This window comes from Hypanus sabinus, chromosome 4 (assembly GCF_030144855.1).
Source record: "Hypanus sabinus isolate sHypSab1 chromosome 4, sHypSab1.hap1, whole genome shotgun sequence".
Lineage (NCBI taxonomy): Eukaryota > Metazoa > Chordata > Chondrichthyes > Myliobatiformes > Dasyatidae > Hypanus > Hypanus sabinus.
In genome coordinates, this window is record NC_082709.1 from 65,680,838 (window position 1) to 65,704,556 (window position 23,719).

Consider the following 23,719-nt stretch of genomic DNA (forward strand, 5'->3'; position numbering starts at 1 on the left):
TAAAATAATTACGTTAAAAAATGCAAACGGCTTCGGCAATTTCAATGAAACGTAATCGATCTATTAAAATGATTTAATTTGAATTTTATGCGATCGAATAGTTTAGACAACTTAGAAAAAATTAAACATTCTAATTATTTTAAATCTTTTTTATTCTCCCAAATTGCGACGACTTCGGCTGGTTCCGTATTCACTCGGCTGTTTCCGGCGCCGGTTATAAAGGGGCAGCGCGGCGGCAGCGGCCTCTTGCAGTTGCCGCTGCGCGTCGTGTTGGCGTGGACGGGGCCTAGTGTCAGCTATGGGGTTTGGTGACTTGAAGGCCGCATCCGGCCTGCAGATGCTTAACGATTACTTGGCGGATCGCAGCTACATCGAGGGGTGGGTGAGAGACTGAGGCAAGGGCGCTGAGAGGCCGGGAAATGGGCCTAAACGTGAATGGGAATAGGGGGCTTTGGAGAGAGAAAAAGGTGGTGATGAGGCAGGGATGGTGGTGGTGAGTGAAGAAAGTTCGGGAAAGGGACGCATACACCGGAAGGGGGTGAGTAGGAGTTGGAGAGTGAGGGTAGAGGGAGGTGGGAGTAAAATGCACAGACACCTATTGGAGATGCACAAGAAATAGGGAGTTATTATCTACCATTCTACACTTCCACGTCCCTTTTGTGTCTCCTAACTTGTTCATTGTTCTGTTGACTGGGGCTGCGATTAGTGCTTTGTTCTTGAGCACGTTTTGTTTTTGTGTTTAAAAGGTATGTTCCGTCACAAGCAGACATCGCTGTGTATGAAGCTCTTGATGGGTCACCTGCGCCGTCATTCTGTCATGCACTTCGGTGGTACAATCACATTCGGTCCTATGAAACCACAAAGTCCAGGTATGTAGTCTGCTGTTAATAGAAGCGTACGGGCTCCTCATTCCTGGTCTGCCATGTAGTGTTTCTATCTCACTGATACTTAACTGTTCTGATCACATCTCAATAGACAATAGATGCAGAAGTAGACCATTCGGCCCCTCGAGTCTGCACCGCCATTCTGAGATCATGGCTGATCATTCACTATCAATACCCAGTCCCTGCCTTGTCACCATATCCCTTGATTCCCCTATCCATCAGATATCTATCTAGCTCCTTCTTGAAAGCATCCAGAGAATTGGCCTTCACCGTCTTCAGAGGCAGTGCATTCCACACCTCGACAACTCTGGGAGAAGAAGCTCTTCCTCAACTCTGTTTTAAATAACTGACCTCTTATTCTCAATCCATGCCCTCTGAATCTCCTTTGATTCCTTTAATATCCAGGCCATCTATTGATTTCTATCTTGAATATACTCAATAACTTCCACTGCCCACGTGAGTAGAGTCCAAAAGATTCGCCACCTTCCGGGTGAAGAATTTCTTCATACAAGTCCTGAATGGTTAGCACTTAATGTTGAGATTGTAGACCCCTAGTTCTGGACACCTCAGTGAGGGAAAACACGATGCCAGCATCCATCATGGCCAACTCAGTTAATTTTGAATCGCTTAGATTATCATTCTCCTTCAGACTCTTGTCTACCTACTTGGACAATGGAATTGGTCTGTGTGAAATTTCTGGCGCTCCCTCTATTGCAGATACAGTACAGGGGATTCTGGTTAATTGGAACCCATTTAGAACAGCTTAATTTTGGGCCCAATTAAGCTGCTTCCCTAATTAACTTAAGGTTCATGGAAATAATTTAAAAAGGTATTACAGAACACAAATGTTTAACTTGGTAACAAATTGTGAATTCAAATGAAATACAGAACAAATTCAAACACTACTAATATTACTACTGTACCATGAAACTATGTAAAGTTACTGAAACGGAGGAATTCATCCAGTGTATGCAGCCATATCCTTTTGATTGTAAAATCAGCACAGGTGCCTGGTGCAGATAATGGACTCCATATGATGATTGCATTCTCCAAATCTTCATTTTTATTGTTGCGTTCAAGATGAACACTAATACCTTCAGATTCTTTGAGATTCTGAACTTCCTGAAGTGAAATTGTTACATTTTCATTTCTGGCATCTCCAAGCATGAAAGCAGTTCTGAATTGCCTTGCTGCTTATTTCTCACTTGCTGTCAGTGGTAAAAATCACTGCTATTTGAACACAAACACATGCAACTGGTGCTATCTTCTAAAATATAATGGCAAGTTTATCTTGCTGAAATTGTTCAGATCTTATAAATATTTGAATTAAAGTGTGGTTTTGATTTCTGCATCTGAGTAGGTTTGTACTTAACCTGGAATAATGTAGTTTGGATTCTGTAGATTATTTCTGGGCTGAGGGGGAGACTTGACCTAAAATTCCAGAGTAAGATGTGATTATATCAAAATGTATATGATTCTGTGGGGGATTGGGATAACTGCTGAGGGGTCTTCTACATTGAGTATATTCTAACAAGGTGGCCATTGAGGACTGACATGCATTACAGTGGCTGTGTGAGGAGTGTTGGGAATTCTCTAAAGAGAATGGCTGAGCTATCAATGAAATCTGATCAAGACCAATGGAGCTCAGTTGTGCACTATTTTGTTTACTGTCTTAGTTAAATAAAGGGAAGCAACTGCAACTACTGAAAAAACAACTTTGTAAATCTGACGGGGTTAACTGTCTATTGTATAAAGCTATGTTGGCAAGGAATAAGCTGGCAACTTGTGCAATCCTAAGTAGTATGCATTAATTTGTGACATATTTAATACATTTCTGGTCTTTAACCCCTAACAGCCTTCCAGGTGTTAAGCAGCCACTTAGCAAATATGGTCCACAAAATGTAGCAGACACAACCTCAACAAAAGCAGAGGCAGACGATGATGATGATATTGATCTCTTTGGGTCTGATGATGATGATGAGGTGAGTTCTTTGTAGTTTTAATGTGGCTGACAGCATACATGCCAACTTGCCCCCATGGTCATAGCCTGAAAATGTTGGGCCAGTGTTGTATATTTATGCATAATCTAAGCAACAAACTTCAAATGATTTAAACTCACTGACTAAACATTAACTGTAAAACTAGTGAATTTCATACATGCACATTTTTAGAAAAACATTTGTTGAGATATAGACTATTAAGCTTGTCGGTGATCTATTAAGTATGGTGGAAGCTGATCGATCATGCTAAGGTGACAACTACTTGTTCAAGCTATAAACTAGTATTTTTATTGGCTTCAGTGTGCATATTCCCTTGCTATGTTCACAAGGAATTTGTATATCCTGCCAATTTTGTTGCTTTAAATTTTAATTATAATTTCCCTATGAGTATGACTGGTTTCCATGATGATTTCAATTCACCATCTTTCGGCTGAATATATGATTACGCCATCTATGATCTGATGAAACTGGTCTAGTTTTGATATAACATAGATGCTGGAAATCCAAACCAACCATATGCATTCCTCCAGCATTTTGTGTGTGTTGCTCAGTGTTTGTATATTAAAGTTTGTCATAATTGACTGTTCATGTCTGTCTCTTACAGGAGAGTGCAGAAGCTCAGAGGGTCAGGGAAGAACGTCTAGCTCAATATGAAGCTAAAAAGTCCAAGAGTATGTACTGTCAATTGGCTATGTGATCCTAATGTCAGCACTTCAGGATTGTTCATTAAAAAATAACTAATTTGTAAAAATCTGTATGACAATTGACCACAGCCAATGTGAAGATACTGTTTCAGACCATATTTCTCAATCGGAAACCAAGCGTCACAGCATAGAGTTGTTTAATCAATTAACATGGTGCATGTTAGAATGTATTAGTTCCCTTGTTGGTAAGGTTGTCTCAAAAGGAAGAATCCTAGATCCTTGTTGTGGTCTGCCCCCTTATGTGTTATACTGAAAATGACCAACAACTCTGTGTTAAGTAGATTTGTAGTTAGTGATATTATTGAAAAGCTCATTGGGTTCAATGATGATTTAAATTTACCATCTTTCGCCTGAATTGATGATGTCAATTTAATCTGATGAATCCAATTTCTCATTAGTTTAAATATCAATTGTAACCATTTACCGTTATTAGTAGTACAACTTAATATGCTCTTAACAATACAGCTTTCTGAAGGTAGTTTAGATTCTGAACTGTGGAAAGGCTACTTCGATTGGTGGTACAAGGTTGTGGAGAACAGTCATTGCTATGAACCAGTTAGGCCAATGACCTGTACTTTGTATTTCAATATTGTGAATGTAATTGAAAGATTCTTATGGTAAATTGCTGCATTGAATTTGTAATCACCTTTAGAGCCGGCGCTCATTGCCAAATCATCTATTTTACTGGATGTAAAACCGTGGGATGACGAAACTGACATGAAAAAAATGGAAGAATGCGTGCGTACTATCACAATGGATGGCTTAGTTTGGGGCTCTTGTGAGTATTATTTAAGTTTGAAACAATCATTGGATTACTTTTGTTTTGAATGAGAACTGCATTATTGGTAGATTTGAAAAGCTTAGGTTTCTGAAAGATATAGTGACTGTAGATCTTTCGGGCTGCTGCTGTTGGGAAATCGAGCATTTTTATTTTTCTTTTCTCAGCTGCTTGATTCACATTATGGAGAGCACCAGTCTCTGAATGAAGGTTGCAGCCAAGTGCCTAGGAAATTGGAGTACTACTGCACAGAAATAAGTCCTTCAGGCCTCTCCAATCCATGTAGCTATCCAAAATTCCCAAATGAAACTGAATCGACCAGATACACTAGCAGCCTGTTCCATGCTCACACCGTCTTCTGAGTCGAGAAGTTTACCCAGAGAGTCTCCCAAAATAGTTAATCTTTCACTCTAAATCTAAGACCTGAGGTTCGAGTTTCACCCAAGAGTGTAAGGTGAGAGGGGAAAAGCCTGCATGAATTTGCTTTTTCCATACCACTCTTCCCCCCATAATTTTATATACCTTTGAAGATTTTCCCTCATTTTCTTGTGCTGCAGGAAATAATCCTAACCTATTTGAAATCTATTGATGCCATGTGTTCTTGATTATGATATAGTTCATTGAATATGTTTGGACAATATGTAATTAATAATTGCACTGTCACTATCTTAATATATGATAGTGGGTTTGCTGAACACAGTTCTGAACGCAAAATAGACTTTGGATATAAATAGCCAGGAGTGCTGTTACTAAAGGTATATTATACTGTAACTACCCAATCTTTTAAAAACTAGTTTACTTCCCTGTTTATTCTGTAAAACAAAGCAAAGGTGCTTTCAAAAATAACAATAAATGTTTTTGAAATACCAAAAACATTACTATAAAGGACAGTTAGTAAAAAAAAACTAAATCAAATTAATATTTGATGTGAGCCCCTTTGATCTTAAAACTGCATCAATTCTCTTACGCAGTTTTATAAGAAAATAAACGGTAGTTCTGTAGACTTTGGCTGTTTTGCTTCTCTCTCCAGGTAATCCCAGGTGGCCTCTGATCAGGGTTCTGTGGAGACCATACCTTCTGAAGCTGTATAAAAATATCTAGGGTGTTTTAAGACTTTTGTGCAGTACTGTACAAAGGATGAAACTTCATGAAATTGTGATCCGGCAAGGTTGCTGGATGACAGATGTGTTTCTTGGTGCTGTCGGGTTTAAATTTCTTAATATTTTTGAATGGAAGTTCTGCATGTGATAATTCAGTTAAGGAGAAGATGGTCATTGGGATGGTGGAGTTCTGTGGCAGATAAGCTTTCTGCGGTGCTTTTGGTTTTCAGTGTTTGCATTGCTACCTTTGAGTTCATTGCTACGGATATTTCCAGATTACGGAGCGAGTTATAGAACAGCCAAATCCATATACATCATCTTCAGCTACTGTGCAGTTGTCTGAGATAATAGATGTGAATATTGGATTTTTACTGTTGCTTCATTTTATTTCATTACAGCTAAACTGGTTCCAGTGGGTTATGGCATCAAAAAATTACAGATTCAATGTGTGGTGGAAGATGCTAAGGTAAAGGATGTGGTCATGTACAGATTTCAGATAGACTTTTGTTAAAGTAATATGCTTAAAGTTTGCACAGTGTGTTTGCCATTCATTTAAATACTAATATTTTAATTGTTACAAATGAGCAAACACTTGCTAAACTAATCTTACTGGAAACTTCAGTCAGTTGAGCAGCTGATAGATTGTAGCTATTTAGCATAGAGTCTGCTAATTTTTTTTAATCAGTTCAATCCTCACAGAGATCTTGATTAGTGTTCTTCAAATTTTATTTCCTCACTCTTCAAGTTGTTAGGTAATGTCTGTATCATACGTTTCTGTCTTGTAGCTAGTAGCAACTGAGTAGCTGGTCTGTGGCTTCAGTGATCAGAGCAGAATAAAAGACGAAGCTCTATTTACTGGTTGTTTCCCCATTATACAATTATTCACTGTACTGAAAACAAGATTCAAGCATTTATTTTGCAGGGAAACAGTGGTTTGAATTCATTTCACTATTGATCTCAAAGATATTTCAATTCCATCACCTCAATTCTTACTCCAGTACTGCCTGTAGAATGTATTTTTCATTTTGAAATCTCTACTCTTTTGCTTTATTTTAGTAATGTTGACGGGCTTTAATTGGGTTACAGTTATCAAATGGATCAAATTATTGTGCATTTTTCCAGTTTCTCGAATAACTCAGGAACTTGCTTTTGTAGCACATGGGGCAATGAAATAGTCAAAGTGAAAGCACTTATTTTACTTCTGTTGTATACATTTATTTAAAAAATGACCACGGCAACATTGTAGGAAGAAACTGAATCTGGTGGTTATAACCTTTCCATGTCAATGTTCATTTCTGGCAATCATACAGAAATGTGAGTAGACTTGTTTGGAAAAAGTGCAAAATGATTCTCCTTGTCAAGTGAGGTTGGGGAAGAGAGTAGCCATCAACTAATTTGTTAATTGTATTAAATGATTAATTGAACTGATTGAGTTCAATGTAAATATGTAAATGACTGATTACTACTATCTCATCACTTTTTCCAGTTGTGTATTCAATTCTTCACTTGTGTTCTGAATTCCAAGATTGTTTTATAAAACATACTTACAAAGCATATTAATATGCTTAAATATTTCTTTTCAGGTGGGAACAGATATGCTGGAAGAAGCTATCACAGCATTTGAAGATTATGTTCAATCTGTTGATGTTGCAGCCTTCAACAAAGTCTAAAGCACCAACTATTGAACACAATAAAAGTTAGCATTTGCAGAACTTCTGGTCCTTTGTTTTATTTTGGCTGGGGACTGCTGCTCACCTAATATGGGAGGTCAAGCTTGTTCAACCCGCACGTGTTCTCTAATCCAGGCAGCATCCTGGTAAACCTCTTCCATATCCTCTCCAAAGCCTCAATGTTCTTCCTAGAAAGGGGTGACCAGAACTAAAATGCCTAAATAGTTTATAAAAGTGTGACATAACTTCTTGAATTGCCTCAAATAATAATATTCCATATGCTGCCTTAGCCACCCTTTAAACCTGTGTAGCCCACTTTCAGAGAGCTATGAATTTCGACCTCAAGATCCCACTGCTCCATCAACAAACACTGTTGTAAAGAGTCTTTCTTTTAACAGTGTACTGTCTCTTTACATTTTGGCCAGGGTAAATCCATCCTCCATATATGCAGCTGATCTAAATCCCCTTGTATTCTTTCCCATTCTTCTACATTGTTCACACCAACACCTTCTTTCTATCATCTGCCAAACATACTAATCCATTCATCTACATTTTCATCCAGATCATGGGCAGGGCCTATAAAAAGTATTCATCCACCCCCTTGCAAGTTATCGTAATTTACATTGAATCAGAGTGGATTTAAAGTCTGATGGTTAAGCTCAATTCTGGTTTTATCAGACCTGCTGACTTCAGAATCTCCCACATACCTTCGAGCAAACTCTTACCAAGATTTCATGTGAATTTTTAACAGTGGGTTTCTCTACCACACTCCCATAAATTTGCATCTGGTGAAGCACCCAGGCAACTGTTATGTGCACAGTCTTCCCATCTCAGCCACAGAAATCCTCCAGAGTTTTCATAGGGCTCTTGGTGGCCTCCCTCACTTCTTACATTGTCACTCAATTTTTAAGGATGGCCTGCTCTCGGCAGATTTACACCTGTGCCATATTTCCATTTCTTGATTGTCTTAACTACTTTCAAGGGATATTCAGTGGCTTGGAAATTTGCTTGTATCCATCTTCTGACCTTTACACAACTGCTTGGAGTGTTCTTTTGTCTTAATGGTGTAGTCAATAACCCAGGATACTGACTCACCAGCAGTTGGACCTTCCAGATACAGGTGTATTTTAACTCCAATTGAAATGCTACATTTTGAAAATAGATCTCCATTTTTACTAATGTGACTTCTAAAACCAACTAGTTGCACCAGTGATGATTTGGTGTGTCATATTAAAGGGGGTGAACACTTGTGCAATCTGTATTTGTAATTAATTTAGATCATTTTGTAGAGATCTGTTTTAACTTTAACCTGAAAGTCTTTTTCTGTTGATCAGTGTCAAGAGCCAAATTCAGTTCATTGAATGGAAAATTCTGGGGGTGTGGGGGGAATACATTTTAGAGGAGTACCTTGACAAAGTATTCAGGCCCCACAGCTGTTCACATTTTACTCTAATTTTCTAAATTTAAAATATTTTGAAGTAGAATTTTGAGCTATTGTGCATCATGTCAAATCTAAAACAATTTCAAAACCTGTCAACTCACTAAAAATTAAAAAAAATTGTAAGGCTGACAAAGTATTCATCTTGTAATTGGTGTGCTTGCTTTCAAGTGCAATATACATAATTACCTTACCAACTCACCTAATTTTGTTGCTGTAGAAAATTGGGGGGGGCCACCTCTTTTCAATGAATTCATTTGAATAAATACCACCTTTTCCTATAAGGCTCAACCGTATGGTAGATTATAAACACACCAAACCAAAATGAAGATAAAGCATTAGGAAATGATGAGCACAAATCTGGGAAAAGGTTAAGACAGTCTCAAAGGCACCTAACATGCCTTGGAGCTCAGTGTAGTCTTTCATGGACAAAGTGGAAAAAACAGGAAACTACAGTCTCACTGCTTCGGTCATACCACCTCTCAGAGAAGAATGGTACTTGAAGGAGAGGCTATTGTGATGCTGGAGATGAAGTCCATCACTTCACAATCTCCAAGGCCTTGCACAAAGAGGGTATTTATGGAAGAGTGGCAAGGAAGAAACCCTGGCTTCAAAAAAGCATATCCTTGCCTATAAAGACATTGCAAAGCATACTGTAAAGGTCTCGTGATCAGATGAGATTAAAGTGACATTCTTTGGCCTCAACACTAAGTGGTATGTGTGGCATAAATCTAATATAGCATATCAGCCAGGTAACACCATCTCTACTGTACAATATGCTGGATGTAGCACCATGCTATGGGGTTACTTTTCAGCAGTATGGAATGGAAATCTGGTCAGGATTGATGGGACAATGAATGCTGCTAAATCGAGAGAGATCCTGGATAAAATCCTCTGCCAACTGTGAATAATAACAGGAGAATGGGGCTAAGAGGAAAAATAAATTTGCCATAATCAAATGCAGAGCAGGCTTAATGGACTGAATGGCCTAATTCTGTTCATACATCTTATGGACTTCAATTAAGCAGGTAATTGGCATCCAAACTGAATTGGTTTAATGTGTTTCTAATCCCCAAAGTACAAAGGCCTCACTACTGCAATGCTGGTATGAAAAGTAAAAGTGAAAATTTAATTTGATCTTGTAGACCTATTAGATTAGATTTGCTGTTATAATGATCAGCCTTATCATAAAATTATGCTTGATTATGATTCTTGCATACTATTTGCAACTTTCATCATCTTGGAGTTACGTAAACGTTCAAAATCTCTGGGCATCTTAATGTTTTTAAAGGATGCCCAACTACAGTTGTTTCTACCAATGACCCTCCTTTCATAAAACCAAAGTTTGGGATGTTCAAATCGATAGTTCAAGGGAAATAGACATACTTACAAGTAGTAACGTTCTGTGTTGGGCTTTGGTGTTAATGACAACCTGCAACAAGAGTGGTTCATCCCCTTCTTGTAACAGAATAATGGAATCACTAAAAGGAGTCCATAACATCAACATACTGAAGGTTACCACGGCATAGTGATTCAACACCCCAGTGGCACAGTGGTTAGCACGTGGAATAAACATTGTGCCTCTGATAAATTGGACCAGTCACAAATACAGTTGAATATCCTGTGTAAAATAACCTGCCCCATCTCAAAGTTTTTCTGCCAACTACAAAGCAAAAGTCTTGTGATGGAATACACTCCACTTCACTGACTGTGATCTGCTCCCACAATACAAAATTTCACATTCGGGACAAAACCGCTGGTACTCCATTCAGTAACCTACACATTCATTCCCTTTCCTACTGACACATAGTAATTGCTGTGCGCTATCTACAAAATGCACTGCAATTTCATGGCTAGGTGACTTGACTACCAGATGGAGCAAAGACCACCAAGCATGCAAGGTTAGGTGATTTGGAGCATCAGTTGCATTAACCCTTCCATGTTATACATTATTCTGACTTGGGAATATCTTCTCACTCCTTCAATTAGGTCCCAAGTCTACATCATGGACCTCAACAAAAGTATTAAAGTCCCCTTGTTGGAAGGATTGCATTGGTTCAGAAAGGAGGTTCACCACTTTTCAATGACAATTAGCAATGGGTAATAAATGATAACCTTGGTAGTGATTCCAAAATCCAAAATTGAATTTATTAAAAATATGATGGTTTTCAATTCAATGCTACCTGCCCCTAGCATTTAATTTGTGTTTTAGATATTTCAGATCTTGTGCAACCATCTGTAAATGCAACTTCGAGGAAATCTGCAGACGCTAGAAATTCGAACAACACACACAAAATGCTGGTGGAACACAGCAGGCCAGGCAGCATCTATAGGGAGAAGCGCTGTTGATGTTTCAGGCCGAGACCCTTCGTCCTGACCTGCTGTGTTCCACCAGCATTTTGTGTGTGTTGTGTAAATGCAACTTAATGGGAAGAAAGTGGTGTTCTGAAAATGCTTTATTATTATAAACCATTAAGATTAATTAGTGATGAAATTGAATGTCAACACAATCAGGCAGCATCTATGGAGAGGAATAAACAGTCAATGTTTTGGGCCGAGACCCTTCATCAGCCCATAATGTTTATTCCTGCCTGACCTGCTGAATTCCTCCAGCATTTTGTTACTCTGGATTCCCAGCATCTGCAGGATCTCAAAGGATTAAGTGTTGGGTTACCAGTGATCTAGTTCATTCGAGATTGATAACATTGGGAAATAAGTATTTCAGATGTAAATGATCCATTGCTTTATTCTCTTAAAAGGATGCAAGTATGTGCTTTTGAATCCAAAAGGAGTACATTTGAATTGGGAGGAAATGAATTGGTGAACATTATCAGACTTGCATGGTTATGGTATCATAGAAGAAAAATGTCTTTAAGATTTGGAATGGGGAAGTCGATTATTAATGATTTATCAGTTTCTTGCTTTCCTTAATGGTACGTTTCTTATTGAGGAAACAGCAATGGGTTATTTAAAGAAATTTCATCAGATCTCTGACCTTGACTGTAGATGACTGGTAATTCTTATCACTTCACTCAATGCAATTATTCTGTGCTAATATTCAATTCCATCTCCAGTTTCTTCAGAAATCTTTTGCCTCCAAAACACTATGTCTGTAAAAACTTGATGAATTAAAGACATTTTTCAATAACATTCTAGTTGTGGAATCAGAATAAAAATACGTGGCTGATGATTATGTTATATCCATAAATTAAGCAACCACTCAATGACTATTTGCCTTAAGGAAATAAACCTGTAAATTGGACAATAAAGAGCAAGATAATCTTTAGGTAGCATAACACATTCTAAAGTGCAAACATTGAGGCAATATGCAAATATTTTAATGTCTGAACAATTAATGGAGCTGTTCTACCTGAAAACCAGAACTAATCAAGAGGAAATTTTTAGGGAGCTTTGTCAGTAACGTTGATCAAATTCTACCTCAGCAATTTTGGCCATTTTCTACCAAATTCTTTGAAAATACATTTTGAACATGCACAAAACTTTGCAATTTGTTGAGCCTCTTTCAGATATATTAGTTATAATGCTGTTTTATATATTAAGTCAAGTTATATTCCACAAATCTAAGTACATAAACTAAAATTACACTCCCAATTCACCCTCAGAATTGCCATTTTAATATTTTATATTATAGGAGCTGAGGGTGAATGTACTGCAAATGACCTTCTGATTATGTCCAAGATCTCTGGCAATTTTGCTACTAACTTTCAGCTTGTTATTTCTTGAACCAACTTGCACAACCATAATCAGTGTAACAACATTATAACTAGTTTGCACTTCAGTGGACTTTGTTTTTCTTTGTTATAAGTGTGATTCTTTTTTGTACAATTTATGTTCATAATTTTCTTGTGAATGTTTTGTGATGATTCATCAAGGATTAACTTTATTCGTCACATAGTATTAGATGTATTAGGAATTTGCTGTGATGCATTGGTGCGACATGCAAAAAAAGTTAATGTTCAACAATTATAAAGGAAAGAACTATATAAAAATAAAGTTAGAGGTACAGATATGGAATAAAATGTGCATAAGTAATTAAATACTAGCATGTATTTATAATGTAAGCAGCTTTATCAAAAGTGGTTTAAAGTGGCTTATATAACAGACAGAGGGGGGTGGGGGCTAACTAGAATGGTTGATCAGACTTAACTACCTGGGGAAAGAAACTTTTAAAGTAGCATAGAGTTTTTGTTTTAATAGCCCTATAGCGCTCTCCAAAAGGGAGCTTATGCAAAAGGCTGTTTGCTGGGTGGGGTAGTGTCTGCAATGAATTTTCCTCCCACTTCTTTGTGCTGGACACATTCAAGTCCTGCAGCCAATTACCTTTTCTGCTGCCGTGACAGTTTGCTATAGTTTTTGTATATTGTGAGAGGATACTGCACCAAACCATATCATAGTAAAGGTTGATGTGAGGATCCTCTCTATGATAGCAGTGCAGAATTGCACCAGTACAAGTCCCCATGGTATTACAGTAAAGAATCTTGCATGGATAGAAGATTGGCTAACTGGCAGGAAGCAAAGAGTGGGACAGAGGAGGCCTTTTCTGGTTGTCTGCTGGTGACCAGAGGTGTGCCATAGAGGTTGGTGAGGGGATCGCTTCCTTTCATGTTTATATGTCAATGATCTGGATGACAGAATTGATAGCTTTGTGCAGACGATATGAAGATAGGTCAAGGATCAGGTAGTGTTGAGGGCGAGGGAATCTACAGGACTCGGACAGGTTAGGAGAACGGGCAAAAAAAGTGGGTTATGGAATACAGTGTAGGGACGTTATGGTCATGTACTTTGGTAGAAGGAATAAAGCAGACTATTTTCTAAATGGGGAGAAAATTCAGAAATCAGAGATACAAAGGAACTTGGGAAACCTAGTGCAGGATTCCCAAAAGGTTAATTTGCAGATTGAGTCAGTAGTAGGGAAGACAAGTGCAATATCAGCATTTATTTCAAGAGGACTAGAATAGAAAAGCAAGGATGTAATGCTGATCAGACTATACTGGAATATGGTGAGCAGTTTAAGGATCCTTATCAAAGACAGGATAACCTAGAAAACATAGATGTGCTGGCATTTGAGAGGATCCACAGAAGGTTCATGACAATGATCTTGGGAATGAAGTGGTTAATGTATCAGGATAATTTGATGACTGTACTCACTGGAGTTTAGAAGACTGAAAGGGGGATCTCATTGAAGCCTATTGAATTTTGAAATAACTCAGAAGAGTGGATGTGAAGAGGATGCTTCCTATAGTGGGGGAGTCTAGGACCAGAGGGCTCAGCTTCACAGTTGAAGGACACCCCTTTAGAATTGAGACGAGGAGAAAATTCTTTAGCAGAGAGTGGTGAATCTTTACAATTCATTGCTATAGACGGTTTGTGGAGGCCACGTCATTAGGTATGTTTAAAGTAGAGTTTGATAGGTTCCTGATCAATTAGGGTGTCAAAGGTTACGGAAGAAGACAGGAGAATTTGGTTGATGGGGATAATAGATTAGCCTTGATAAAATGGCAGAGTAAACTGGGTGGATTGAATGTCCATAATCTGCTCCTATGTCATATGGTCTTATCTTCTGAGGAAAATGTAATTTTACCAACTCTGGCAAGAAGTATATCTTCTGCCAAGCCTTTTTGTTTATAAAGGGAATATGGTTATCTTACATAAGGTGTGTGAAATAATGATGGCAGCGAACCTATTGACTATGAAATAATGATGTTAGTTGACCATTCTTGTCAAGACTGTGATAGAAAAAGTAGTTTTGCTATTAATAAGAGCAATTGGCAAATTCCATCAGTACCATAAAATGTTCCATTTGCTTTTTGAATATGGGAAGGTAGGAATGATGGTCCAGTGCTTTGGTGACTATTTTTCAATGATCATCAACTACTCTTTAATTTTGAGAATTATTTTTTTAAGTCAAGCACCTAGGTTTAAATTGGGTAGACTATTAGCCTCCGAAATGAGGAATTACTTTGCTACCCAGAGCGGATTTAAGTACAGCCAATAATATAAACCTAATCTATTAGATAATTCGTATTGTTCTGATGCTCCAACTTACATATTCTTTAAAGGGAACAGTGTCTGTATTTAAAAATAAACGCTTTTATTCTTTCACAATTATCAAAGCTTTTGACAGTTATAATCGTGTGCTGTACCGAAGAACAAAAGTAATGATTCTGTTTTGAAAGAAGTGTTTAGATATGTTAATACTCTGCAGTAGTGAGTCTGAAAGAACAAGGGAGATACACATGGGGTACTGGAGAAGGGGTGTGAGTTAACTTCGGTTCTCGCTTCGTATTTCCAATACTCCCCCCTCCCCCACTGTATGGACTTCTAATGGGCTGAGAGTAGAGCCCCAGCTTTTCCCAAACCTTGCATGCTTTGACATGGAGTTTGCATACTCCCAGCAATTTAACAATTTCTCCGAAAGCGTACAGCTGGAAGGACCGGGGCACTCCCCATAGTTGCATACTGGCCTAGGCGTTCGCTGTCATCTCTTCCAACAGCAAGTTCTCTCTTTTCGCTTTGCCGGCCTTCCCTTTTATCTGAAGTGTTCAATTCTCTCCTCTCCCCTTCGAGGCGACGCTGCTCGGCCATCCCTTTAACGGTGGGCGTGGCCAAGCCCTGGCGTCGGCGGTCATAAAAGCAGCAGCGATGCCCCTTTAAGGGTGGCCAGGAAGTAGTGGGGGCCGAGGCTGAACTCTGACCGTAAGGGTGGAAGCACATTCGGCGCGCTCGAAATGCACGGTAAGGGGAGGGGGAGGCAGATAGAGAGGGAGGGGGGGCTCGGCTTAAATCCGGGGGCAGGATGTGTGCGAATTGATTGCGAGACTTGGGCCAAGGCCGAGTAGGATTCCCAGTTCGCTTGCGGCTACTTTCCAATATTGCTTCAATGTTACAACTTGCATGGTGTCAGTTTCTCCCGGGGGAGGCGGCTTGTCAAGAGTTTGTTATTTTTAATGGTGAGGGGCTTACGTGAGCACTGTAAAGGAGACGAATGTGCTAGGTTCTCACCTAAATATGCGCCCGCCTTATCGAAGACTGAAATTAGTTTGAAGATCTTCACCTGCACATTAGAAACTTAATTTTCATCCCCCACCCCCACCCCGCCGCCTCCTCCCGCACTCTACGTAATTCCAAATCCGTTTATAAAATTTACAACTGTCAGTGCTAGCTGGGTTTGGTGGAAGAGCGTTACTGGCGGCGAGCTAGAGTTACATCACGTACTCCTTATACACGTGTATATTTTCTAAAGTCAATCATAACAGGTTCTGAATAAAGTCAAAATAAAAGCAGGTGAAGTACATTTGTCAAAAAATGCACATGGTAAAAATGCCACAATCTTCCTTCTCCCCGCCTTCACGGCCTGTAGATGAACACATTTAGTAATACTAATTTAGTAAGCTCGAAGCAGTTAATTTAGTCCTTTCAATCTGTAGTTTCTCACTTTCGGATGGGAGTGTAGCTAGTGTAGGTTTGGCCCATTACAAATGACTGCCTTTTGGAATGATTCTGTTTATCGTCTTTGGAGAGGAGTGCTTTATAGGCTTTCTGAATAGTTTTGTGACACCAGAAGCTTTAAAACTGCTGTGGCAAATTGTCATTCTTTATGAAATCTTGCAAAGGTAGTGGGGTTCTAGCGGCAGCTCCTGGACTTTTGCACTGTCGAGGCAGTGGATTAGAATTGTTCCCACCCAAGTTGATTGTCAAATGTGAATGCGTTTTAATCTCTTGGCCGGAAAGCCATGTAGACAATTGCCGCGGTCTACTGGTGATCGTTGTGTTATCTGTTGGGAATTTCACTGTATCATGAAAGCTGTTATTATTAATTTAAAACTCCTGTTAAAACAGAGCTAGTTGAGCAACAGTGGATTATAATGCTTCAGAATATATTTTATTGTCGAGTAGCCCATGCACTAATCGCCATGTTATAAAGGCAGTGAATTGCGTTCATCCCACTTGTAACCTGATACCGAAACACATTGTTTACATAAATTTTTAAGTGTGTTACTAGTGCCGCAGTTTTCAAAGATTGAGGGATACTCATTTATATAGCGGCTCTTGTGAGCCTCAAGTGGTATCAAGTGTTTCATAGGCGATGGAGTACATTGTAAGAAATGTAGTAACCTATTTGTGTAGAAGATCCTACAAATACCAAGCAATAATAATGAAAGCTAGAATTGCCCTGTCTGAACGATCAGGAGAGAGTTTATGAAATATTGACTCAGTTTGTCTTTCTACAAAGCGGATGCTTACCCAAATACTTCAAGCATTTTATGTTATTGTTTCAGACTTTCAGCATCTGCATGTTTTTTTCCCACCATCTTTCAGATTCTATGTAATATCGTTAAGATGAGAAATATTAAAGTTGGAAAATATTAGGCCTTCCATTATGACTGTAACCTTCAATGAGTTCTCAGTGGATATGCTTTTAATGTTTTGATTTATAACTCACTCAGCTGTTGTGCTTGTGTGTTGGTAACGTGCTGTCGACAGGACTTGGTTGGCCACAAATGTTTATGTTCATTCCAAAGCTTCCTCTTTGGCTACTTACAAGTTTGTGTTTGAACTTGTTGGGGTTGACTTTGTTGTTTGGTAAAAGAATCTGCTTAGTTTAAGTTGAGCTCATCTTACTGATGTTCAGGGTCAGAAACATGTCCTGCCCCCTGGATTCAGTTTCCTTCGCGCTCACGTTGTGTATGACCGACTTGAGATCCTGCCCAGACAGAAATGCATCCTTTTGAGATCCATTACCGTAAGAAGTGTGCAAGAGGATGCACCGGATCTTCACGAGGAATGTAGTATAAGAATTTTGTAGTTTTGTAGTATAAGAATGAGAATATATCCTTTTTTAACTATTGAGAGGCATTGCACTAGTAAAGGAACCCATGCAACGCAAGTGATCCTTGTGGAGAAAAGAATGAGCCATCGACTCTGGCTTTTTCCCCATAGCCCTGCAAATAATTTCCCCACCATAAAGCCTATCCAACTCCCCTTTGAAAGTTCCGATTTTGTTTCCACTAAAAAGCAGTGTATTGCATGTCACTGCTCGATAGCTCCCCGGTATCTATCTTCAATTCAGAATTATACTGCTTCAAGGGCAGAGAGACTTGGATAATCCAAAAGCAAGAATAAAAGACTATTGGGTAGTTAGAGATGCTTTGGATGAAATAATGTAATTAAGTAAATAACAAATTAAAATTATATTAAGTTAGAAATCACTTCCACTGGCAAAGAAGTCAGTAAGTGGGCAGCACAGATATAGGGTAATTAGCAAAATACTCTAACTGTGAAGGGGGAAAAGTTTAAAGGGAACATTAGGGGGGCTTCTTTACACAGAGAGTGGTGGGAATGTGGAATGAACTGCCAGATGAAGTGGTAAATGCGGGCTCATTTTTAACATTTAAGAAAAACTTGGACAGGTACATGAAGGAGAGGTGTATGGAGGGATATGGTCCAGGTGCAGGTCAGTGGGACTACGCAGAAAAATGGTTTGGCATGGCCAAGGAGGGCCAAAAGGCCTGTCTCTGTGCTGTAATGTGCTATGGTTCTAGTGTACAATACTGATGTAGTCTGTAGCATCCCAAAGAGATGGCAAGGCAGATTAATTGTAAATTAATTTTTTTAAGAACTTTTTGAGAGAGGGCTCAAAGGGGTTGAGGGGGGAGTGAAAGCATAACTAATTAAATACTGTATAATGATACTGAATAAACCCTATACACACTATATGATACTTGATGATGCCTGGTGCCGTATTAGAATGTTTATGTTGTCAGCGTTCCCTTTGTCTATTATGTGGTGTGGGTTTAGAATGTTTTGTTCATCAATTGTTCATGTGTGTAGGTTGAAAGTACAGGTACTCAAATTTCCAAACTGGGTATTGTGGCTTGGAACATGTGGTAAGTGCTCAGTGATCCCAGCCTTGTATGTAAACAAGAGGAAAAAAAAACAAGGTTGTCACTTCAGCTCCCAAAGGGTAGAACGTTGTCTATTCTCTACCGTCTTTGCCCCATTGCCTCTCAGTGCTTTCAATTGACCTCTACTTAATGTTCATGTGATTCCAGTCTAGCAGCGGATCAAAGTTTGAAAATGTCTAGGTTGTCTTCAGATCACTCAATGATCTTGCCTTTCTTATCACTGTAACCTGAGGCCCCACAACCCCTTGTGATCTCTGCTCCAGGTATTATTTGTAACCTGATATTCTTCACTGCACTACTGGTAGCTGTGACTTCAGAGACCTAGGTCTCAGAGATACACAATCTCCTCCAAAATCCATTCTGCCTCTCCACTTCTCTCTCCTCTGTGCTATTCTATAAAATAAACTCCTTTGTTCATCTGTTGCAATTTTTTAAAAAATTAATTGTTGACACGCCCTTGGAACTAATTTGGACATTTACAGCATTACGGATGTATGTTGTAGGTTTTAATCAATGCGCTTCCTAACAGAACAGTTAGATATGAGGATTGTTCATATTTTTTTGTTTATAGCAGTCTTACCGAGATTCCTCTAGGCTTAAATAACTAGATTCAGTTCTTGGCCTGTGTCAAGGTGGTTGAGAGGTCTGACTTAAATTGGCAATTTATGAAGACTGGGCTATGTTAGTTGGCCTTGTCACTGCCTCCAAATCAACCTCTGAGTGAGCTTTAAAGTATTTCCTTCCATAGCTCAGTATTTGTACAATAACAACTTGGAGAAGTATTAAAACTACAAGGTTTCAAATCTGACAAATTTTGAAGGTGATCTTATCTTAAGTGAGTATAAGGAAAGAATTCCTTCTTGGTACATGCTAAAATGAATAACACAAAATGGAAGTCTGTAAGACAAAATGATTTCTGCCTATACTGTGAGTGTGTTTTGAGAAAGAAGCACTCCATAACCATATTGTGAGAACATGGTGTGAGTAGTGGTCTTCAGCCCTGATGGTTGATAATGCTGAGAAAAATGTTAACCTGGGAAGGGGAAGATGGTTCTCCAGGTGCTGATACCGCCTAGTACTGTCCTGTGGAAAAGTATTAGGGTAAATAGCCTTCAAGGCTATAAAGAAGGGTGATTTCTTTGTGCAAAAGAGAGGAAAATCTGTGGGGCACTTAAGGTTTCCTCTGGTGTATTGTGTGGCGTAGCTTAATGTTTGGTTGATAAATATTATTTTGTCTCTTATTTCTACTTTATTAATTGGTTTACATATTTTCTTTATATAGCTCAACTTTTGACAGGTGTACGTTACCTCCTTTGATTGTGGGTACTTGCTGCGGAATCAGAAAATAACATGGAACAGATTTTTAAAAATTTCCTTACAGTGGGCACTGGAGTAAATTTGAATATCCCTAGCCATCTGAACAAAATAATTCCAGTTGCTTTCCTGAATGAATTCCCTGCTGCTCAGCTTTCATGAGTTCTTAAAAAAAAATGCTTGCTCTTCTCAGTTGGGCTTTTCCAGTCAAGTAACCTTGTGATTGTTTATTGTCCAGGCCAGTACTTGAAGAATGTCTCCTGGGGATGAGACAACAGTAGAGTCAAGTCCATGAATCAGTTCACTTTTGATAGAGCAGGTAAGGAGAATAAAATGAAGATGGAGTTCTGATAAGTTGGGACAAGAGCAGTGGGGAAAATTGAATAATTTAATCTTTTATCTATTCCTACACATGTGGGAAGAATCTTCTATTTCACATTGGTCAGGCTTATCATGTTATTTAATATCTTAGAACATTATAGAGCACTACTGACCCTTCAGCCCACAATGTTGTGCCAGCCTTTTAATCTATTCTAAACTCAATCTAACGCTTCCCTTTTACATAGCTTTCTGTTTTATTTTTAATCATCCATGTGCCTATCTAAGTGTTTATTAAGTGCCCCTAATGTATCTGCTTCTACCACCACCTGTCAGAGCATTCTGTGCAACTAACTACTGTTTTTAAAAATGAAAAAAAAAGTTGCACCTGACACCCCCTCCCCCATACTTTTCTCCAGTCAACTTAAAATGATGCCCTTTGTATTAACCATTTCCAACCCAGGGGGAAAAAGTCTCAGGCTTTTTCTGAAAGTTTGTCTGAAAACTTCCAAACTTTCTTTCCAAATTTTGGAAAAAAATCTCTGTGAAAACTTGACACAGTCAACCTGCTGTTTGGTGGTTGTTTCTGCACTGGTGAATTTTGCTTGCTTGTTCTGTGCATCAGGTCAGGTTGTAGCAATCACTTCTGAGTCCGAAGGTCAGTGATCCAAATCCTGGTGTGAAGACTAGGCAGGGTGTCTTGATCTGCGAGTCCAAGCACAGTGGTGAAAGACTGAATGGTTGGAGGCTCCTTGGGTAATATGTTCAAATTTCGTGCTATATTCATAAAAGAAAGCACAAACTTGGCTGCAAAGATTTAAAATGTCTGAAAGGCACTGTGGAATCAGGTCCTCGTATTCGAGCTGAGAGCCTGCCTACTGAAGCTGTAATTTTTTAAAAACCACACGGCTATATAAATTGTTTTGAAATAATGGAGAGCAGCCCTTAAGTGAGCTCCACTGGGAAGGTAATTAGCTACCTTTTGTCAACACACAATGGCGTCAGTGGCTTGTGTGACCATAATGTAGTATGATCCCTGGTGTTTGAAAGCTTCCTTCCATGCAATATAGTTTGTATTCTTTCCCACCTTGCAACCCCCCCCCCCCCAGAATTATGTTCAGAGTATAATGTATCAGGCATTGAATAATAATAATGCACAGTTTTTTTTCTTTTGATGTTGAATGTAATAAAACACTTAATTAACTCCCTTGAGGTAGAAAACGTTGTCAGCAAAGACGCTGCCATTCAGTAGACTAGGTGCACTTTAATTATCATTAATAGTGTACACAGAAGGGTGATGTAAATCCCCACCTTCTCTGCTACTGTATCACCAGAGTTGGTACAGTCATGTGTGCTGTGTCCAGGGTGGTTTCTGCTTGTGGTTACTGGCATTGAGTATAGGAGTTGGGATGTAATATGAGAATTGTACAGGGCATTGGTAAGGCCGAATCTGGAGTATTGTGTACAGTTCTGGTCACCGAATTATAGGAAAGATGTCAACAAAATAGAGAGAGTACAGAGAAGTTTTACTAGAATGTTACCTGGGTTTCAGCACCTAAGTTACAGAGAAAGGTTGAACAAGTTAGGTCTTTATTCTTTGGAGCATAGAAGGTTGAGGGTGTACTTGATAGAGGTATTTGAAATTATGAGGGGGATACATAGAGTTGATGTGGATAGGCTTTTTCCATTGAGAGTAGGGGAGATTCAAACAAGAGGACGTGAGTTGAGAATTAGGGGGCAAAAGTTTAAGGGTAACACGAGGGAATTTCTTTACTCAGAGAGTGGTAGCTGTGTGGAACGAGCTTCCAGTAGAAGTGGTAGAGGCAGGTTCGATATTGCAATTTAAAGTAAAATTGGATAGGTATATGGACAGGAAAGGAATGGAGGGTTATGGGCTGAGTGCGGGCCAGTGGGACTGGGTGAGAGTAAGCATTCAGCACGGACTAGAAGAGCCGAGATGGCCTGTTTCCGTGCTGCGATTGCTATATGGTTGTAAGATTAGAGCAAGGAAATTGCAGATGTTTTTACGTGCAATCTTCCAAATGGTGGAAGGGGTACTTAAATGCAGCATGGATTACCTTACCACAAAGGCTGTTTTTTTTTAATCTCTTAGTTTTATAGCTCACAGGTTGTTCCAAGGTTACGTAGACTCACAAAGACAAACAATTTTTAAAAAAACAATTTCTTAAGTCTGTTTGATTGCACTCTTGAAATGTGGCTAATATGCTCCCTTTTGCCATCAGTTTACAGGATTTTGATCGGCATTGCCTTTTATCATGTGTTCAATTCAGTGTGATTCTGTCTGATTGTGTAAGCAGGTTATAAATGGAGGACTGTGAGTTTGTTATTTACATTGTTAATAATGAAACTTTGACCGTTGAATTTTTATCCTAGCAAAGAAAAGGAATTGCATCATTGGAATTGCTGTCATGTCTAAATTGTGATCCCCCAAAAGATGTTTCATGGGATACAAAATAACTTTGCGGCATCAGAAGTCTAGTTTAGGAAAAAAATTCAGCAAAACATTATTGGGAGAGAAGATTGAAAGTATAGTTGTACAGTAAGGATACAAGGCATTTGGCTCACCACGTGCATGCTGACCCCTTTACACCCACCTTTTTTGTTCTCCCCCTGTTCCAGCTTCATATAATTTGGTATTGTGGAATATATTTGGTCTGAGGACAAATTTGTACAGGTAATAGCATTTATGGCCTTTGCAATCACTGGATGTCTCTGGATTATTGTGTAATTAAAAAAAAAATACAAACTTCCATCTTTTTCTTGTTCTGATGAATAAAAAATTGGCGTTATGAAAAGAATGCTCCTGTGACCTTCTCTCACACACACACACACACACTATCTGGCCAAATGAAAGGGAGAAGGTCATAGGCCTGCAAGGGAAAGCAGAATGGGACTGATGGGATTATTCTGCTAGGAAACAGCATGGATCTGATGGATTGAGTGGCCACCTTTTGTGCTTTGATAATTTAACTAAATGGCAGGAGCCCAGTTGCTTTCACTTCTCACATCTCAATGTTGTCATTATTGTTCTGTAATTTATGCTTGAGAAAGAACATGCCTTTGGAAATTGGTTTTTCTTTCAACTCCTGGAATGTAATTTTTATTCAGTATTGGTTATAATTTGCTATTTTTGTATTCTATGCATTGACATTGGTAAAATTTACCTTTTGCACTCCCAACTAGAAGAAGACACAAAAAGCTGGAGGTACTCAGCAGGTCAGGCAACATAGAGGGAGGGAGGTGGACAGCTGATGTTTTGTGTGGACACCCTTCACCTTTCCCTCCATTCACTGCTGTGTGGTAAACGGGAACACACACAGCATGTGGGATGAGCTCAGCAGGTCAGGTAGCGTCTATGGTACATTTAATGTCAGAGAAATGTATGCAATATACATCCTGAAATGCTTTTTCTTCACAACCATCCAAGAAAATAGAGGAGTGCCCCAAAGAATGAATGACAGTTAAATGTTAGAACCCCAAAGTCCCCCTCCCCCACAACTCCCCTCCCTCCCCTGCGTAAGCGGCAGCAAGCAACGATCCCTCCCCCCCCCCACCAGCAAATGAAA

At 39.0% G+C, this 23,719-nt stretch overlaps 2 protein-coding genes across 5 annotated transcripts in view; both read left to right on the top strand.

Annotated features, from left to right (window-relative positions):
• Positions 1 to 220: 220 nt before the first annotated feature.
• Positions 221 to 7,178, top strand: eef1b2 (eukaryotic translation elongation factor 1 beta 2). Its single transcript, XM_059967334.1, has 7 exons — positions 221 to 378; positions 747 to 869; positions 2,740 to 2,866; positions 3,489 to 3,555; positions 4,241 to 4,366; positions 5,865 to 5,932; positions 7,050 to 7,178. The coding sequence occupies exons 1-7, from the start codon at positions 299 to 301 to the stop codon at positions 7,134 to 7,136; spliced, it is 678 nt and encodes a 225-aa protein (XP_059823317.1). The 5' UTR covers positions 221 to 298; the 3' UTR covers positions 7,137 to 7,178.
• An 8,078-nt stretch (positions 7,179 to 15,256) lies between these two features.
• zdbf2 (zinc finger, DBF-type containing 2) overlaps positions 15,257 to 23,719 on the top strand; it is a 30,323-nt gene continuing 21,860 nt past the window's right edge. For 2 of the 4 annotated variants that reach the window (XM_059967336.1, XM_059967337.1), the window contains exons 1-2: positions 15,257 to 15,330; positions 20,053 to 20,133. In XM_059967336.1, coding sequence (XP_059823319.1) covers positions 20,106 to 20,133 — 28 coding nt within the window. In that variant the 5' untranslated portion in view covers positions 15,257 to 15,330; positions 20,053 to 20,105. The remainder of the gene's footprint in view (positions 15,331 to 20,052; positions 20,134 to 23,719) is intronic. The other 2 variants (XM_059967338.1, XM_059967339.1) reach the window with 2 other exon arrangements.